The 4,883-nt window shown below is 31.0% G+C and overlaps 1 protein-coding gene across 1 annotated transcript; it reads right to left on the minus strand.

The window, feature by feature from the left end:
- Positions 1–2,980: 2,980 nt before the first annotated feature.
- Positions 2,981–3,688, minus strand: LOC102604580 (nuclear transcription factor Y subunit B-5-like). Its single transcript, XM_006342722.2, has one exon. It carries the CDS (start codon positions 3,651–3,653, stop codon positions 3,243–3,245), a length of 411 nt encoding a protein of 136 aa, XP_006342784.1. The 5' UTR covers positions 3,654–3,688; the 3' UTR covers positions 2,981–3,242.
- Positions 3,689–4,883: the final 1,195 nt, after the last annotated feature.

Below are 4,883 nucleotides of genomic sequence, written 5' to 3' on the forward strand. Positions count from 1 at the left end.
TATATATATATATAAACTCTTCTTTCATCGTTGATTCTGAAAACTCTATTGAAGATCTATAGCACGCTATTGAATTCATTAATAAAGAACGTTATTTCACACAAATAATTCTATGTAAAAGGCAAAGAATTAATTTATTGTTCTAAACCTTAGATATGTGCAAACATATGTAAAAATTAGTAAATGTATCAAGAGAACATAATCAAAACAGTAAAAGAAATTAAAGGCTAAGGAATGGTAGACTTCTAATTTAGATGACTCCAACTGTTATGACAATCCTAATAATTATTGACTTGAGCATGTTTTTGAGCCCAAACAAGTTCCAAAATGAAACTCCAGCTTTTCGATTATGTACATGAAACAAAAGGAAAAAATAAGTAGAAGATTAGAGTAATATTATAAGTTTTCGATTACATTATACGATTGACTTGTGCTTTTATTCATGCAACTACTGAGACATTATTGATGAATTCAATCTGTCTCAAAGGGATAGAAGCAATATATTCTTGTGTAGGTACAATGATATTTTTTAAAGAATTTCGAATTTAATAGATTGTGATAATATAAAATTGATGATCGAGATTGTAGGTCTTCTTCATTATTAGTAGGATTTTGAAATGTGACAAATGTATCAAGAGTGCTTGAGATGGGTAATGATAAAAGGTGGTTGAATAAAAGTAAATGAAGATTGTTTATCACCGAGACTGATTGAGAGGCGACCGATAAAGTCGTTAGGTCACGATGAATTAGGAGAGCATATTCCTCATGTCAACTTAGTACCACAATTTTTCGCGCAATACAAATTTGAGCTCTTGAAGTTGGCAAAATTAATTACTATGAATCAGATAACTATTTTCCACAAATTTAATAATTTCTTAGAATCTATCTTAACACATAAATTAATTCTCAAAGTACAGTCAACTACAGTTTCACTAATGAAAAATTATAAATGATTCAATGTTAGTGCCACTCATCATTCATGCCACTTTTAAAAAATAACATGTCTATCAATTTCACCATATGAGTGTATCTTGAACTCATAATATGTAACCTACTGAAAATATAACATTTTTGGAATCAAACTTTATATAGATATGTGAAAACAAATATAAATAAAAGTTATCTTACCATTGAGAATTTATATCCTCTAAATTTGAATGTCATTAATGACTATAGTTTCATCATGCGCAATAAAGTATTTCACGAGTTCAATCAAACTCAATAATTTTATCTTACAAATATTTATTTATTTATTTTGAACCCCAGGATAACCCGCAACTGCAACAACCTTTGTCCTCTACCCTTCGGGTGAGCACTTTGTGCGCACTAGATAAACCCCTCATTGTGTAATAGCCTGGAAACCATACCGGGGATGTAAATCGCACTAGGTAAGCCCTATACGACAGATTCGACTCAGAAGGCATTGAGGAAGGATCGATCTCAGATCATTCGTGTGGATGACCATCCTCCAAACCAACTCAGTCATTCAAATGACCAAAAAAAATCAAAAAGCAAACTCACCTCTATCACGAGACAATTGTAGGCTAGCTAGCTAGCTATATTTCATAGTTGGATATACATAGGATAATGACCAACTTTCTCGCTCTACAAAATATTTTCTCTCTTGTCATTGGCTTTTCATTCCTAGACTTGCTCGTCTGCCACCTTCTTGTCTCCTTCATGTTCCAATCAACATCATATTTACCTTGAGTAAATCCCTTGGGAATTGATTCCATTCTCCAATTAAAATGTTGAATAGTATAATGGTCATGACCAAATAATTAAAGTACCTATATACTAATGTATAAAATTTGGGAAACCCTAATAACCCTATGAGCTACATGAGGAAGTGTTAATATATATCTAACTTCAGGGATTTGCACTATTCGAATTAAATCAAAAAATCAAATTGAATTAAACTTTAATTGGGATTGATTTTTTGGTTTATTGTTGGGTTAATAATTTATTTAATTTGGTTTTTTAGTATAATTTTGGATTCAGAAAAATAAAAATTGAAAAACTATATGCACACCCCTATCCAACTTCTTTTCTTTGGATCCATTTAAAGGGCATGATCATAAATGTTGATATATATTAATTCTCCGACTAGTATATGAGTCACTAACAATGGGTCCACAGATCATTTAACTAAACTTTCTATCTCATATATCAGTATCTAAGTCTAATATTAGCCAAGTTCCAATTTCTTCAACTATATATCAATTTTGGAGGATCATACTTAACTACTCCTTCACGTAATTTTGGAAAATGACCTTTCAAGTTCCTAGATGAATAATTGATGTGGTTGAATTAAAGCTCTATATATATGTGGACTCATTATAATATTGAAAATAACATGTTCATTAATTAGGATTGAAACGAAAAGAAATGTTAATATATCGAAACACTAGATATAAAACTTTTGCTCTTGTTTTCTTTCACTTTCCTATTTCCTACTTTAAAACAAACAGTACAATAAGGAAGAAAGGGAAAGTTAGCTTAAATTAAGGACCAAATTAGTTCTCATCAACACTTAAATGACATAGAGTAGAAAATTTTCATGGAAATTAAAAGAATTAATTGAGACAAAATAAAGCCAGTACCATAGGTGTGTTTGATACGAAGGAAAATATTTTTGTTTTCAAACACTTTGTAAAACTTAGAAACATTTATATAGATTATTATTATTACCGGAGAGAATATAAGGGAAGAAAATCATTTTTCTCCTTTTAACGTAAAATATTTTTGGATATTTAATCACCAGAAAAATTAAAACTAATTTCTAAAAAGTATTTTCCTCATACCAAATACATAGTTCAATCTATAAGTACTATGATCTCTACTAACCTGGTATGCTTCAGGAGGAATTCAGATCTCTGGCGCTCTTACAATTTGAATAGAAGAAAATGACTTTTTCAGATCTCTTGTATCTAAAAACGAAGATCTCTAATAAAAAATAACATAAAACCATTTTTTTTTTGTAAAGAGCTAGAAAATCTCTCCTGCTTCAGTTCATAGTACAAAAAGGTGTAGATATATCAATTGAACCCATACCCAAAAAAAAGTACAACTTTAATTGATCTTATAAAGAAATCAAACTTGTTAGAAAAATCAACAAAAGAGAAATCAAACTTTGAAAATCAAGGATGTGTTTATTGTATATGATTCCATTTAAACAAATTCAAATCTTTGTAATTAATTAACAAAGATTAGTAAAAATCAAGAAGAAATTAAAACCCTAATTAATCAAGATAATTTCTTGGTTGATGAGATCCTGATCCTCCTCCTGCTTGTTCTTGATTAACTTTTTCACCTTCACTCTCTCTATATCTATGTAAATATCTCTTCAATGCTCCACCATAATCATCAAACCCTAATGTTCCTAAAGCCCAACAAACGTCGTCGCCGTTCACCGTCTTCCGACGCTCTTTCCGACACTTATCCGATGCTTCACTAGTCACAAATCCAATAAACTCAGACACACATTCTTGCATTGTTTCTTTTGCTTCTTTTGATATTTTTGCATTTGGTGGAAGAATATTTTTCATTATGCGACCAACGTTAGCTATAGGCAACAAACGGTCTTGTTCCCTACTGCTACCTGCTCCTTCATCGTTTGAAGAGCTTGCACCACCTATGTTTTGTTGAGACATTATTGTATGTACTGTGTCAAATGGTAGAGAGACGTCTGTATAATATATATAACTATATTCTAGTCAAACTTGGTTTTCCAAGTATTGTTTGTATGTAATAAGGTGGCCAATTGGACTTTCATTTTAGTTAAAAATATTTTCCCATCACTTTCAAATAGGTAGTGTTGAATAATGGTGTTGCTTTAACCAATCAATTGATTAGATTGAGTCGGATTCAGGATATAAATTTAACTCGTTTATCCAGAAAATGGTATAGTTGAATTTGTATATGAGGTCAAATACACGCGTCGTAGTTTAACTCGTTAGATTCAGTTATTAGCAATTAAATTCTATAAGACAAAGACTTAGGGGTCGTTGGTAGAGTGTATTAGTAAAAATAATGCATGCTTTAACTCTGTGTATTAGTAATACTTTGTTTGGTACACTTTTTCATGTTATTATTAGTTATACACTCTATTGTGTATTAAGGTGTGTATTGCTAATATCATGGATTTCTAGGTATTAGTAATGTGAGGGATTTTAATGCATGCATGAGCATGGTTAAAGACCATTGCCCCTCAAAATCTATTTAATATTTTTCTCATCATAATTGTGAAGGGTATCTTTGTTGAGCCTACACCCTAGATGTGATCGGCACTCGAGAATCATTGTTTGTCCCCAAGCGAACTCTCATCCTAGCTGACTACAAGTGGAAGACTAACTCAAGCATACACAAGTATTAAACTGAAAGAAACATTTAACAATAATTTACTCAATCTCAAAACTCTCTTAATATACTAAGTATGAAACATAGGTTTTAAATAAAACCTTTGAAACTGAAAGATTCTCCGAAATTGTCTATCTATCAAGCATCTACTGTATAAAGATGAGTGTTGGGACAAGACCCGCGATACCTCAAAATGCTAGCTACTACCAACAACTCATAAAAACTGGAGTCCTCCAGACACAAGGAGGCCTCACTAAAAGCTGACGAGAGGATGAAGTGATCTCAACAGAACTGTATCTGAATCTGCATCATTAAAAAGATGCAGATCGAATGACATCAGTACATTGAATGATCGAGCATGTAATATAGTTGAATAACAAATAACTTAACGAAAAGTCTAAAGGTAACTCAACTAAAAATATATTATATATCATGACAAAAAATCATTTAAGCTCTTACTGTAATGATGCAATAATAACAAATACTAAACTGAAATATATATATATATATATATATATATATAT

The sequence above is a fragment of the Solanum tuberosum genome, unplaced genomic scaffold, assembly GCF_000226075.1.
Source record: "Solanum tuberosum cultivar DM 1-3 516 R44 unplaced genomic scaffold, SolTub_3.0 scf00035, whole genome shotgun sequence".
Taxonomy (NCBI): Eukaryota; Viridiplantae; Streptophyta; class Magnoliopsida; order Solanales; family Solanaceae; genus Solanum; species Solanum tuberosum.

Coding starts and splice junctions, on each gene's coding strand:
- LOC102604580 (XM_006342722.2), bottom strand. CDS start 3,653: ATGTCTCAACAAAACATAGGTGGTGCAAGCTCTTCAAACGATGAAGGA.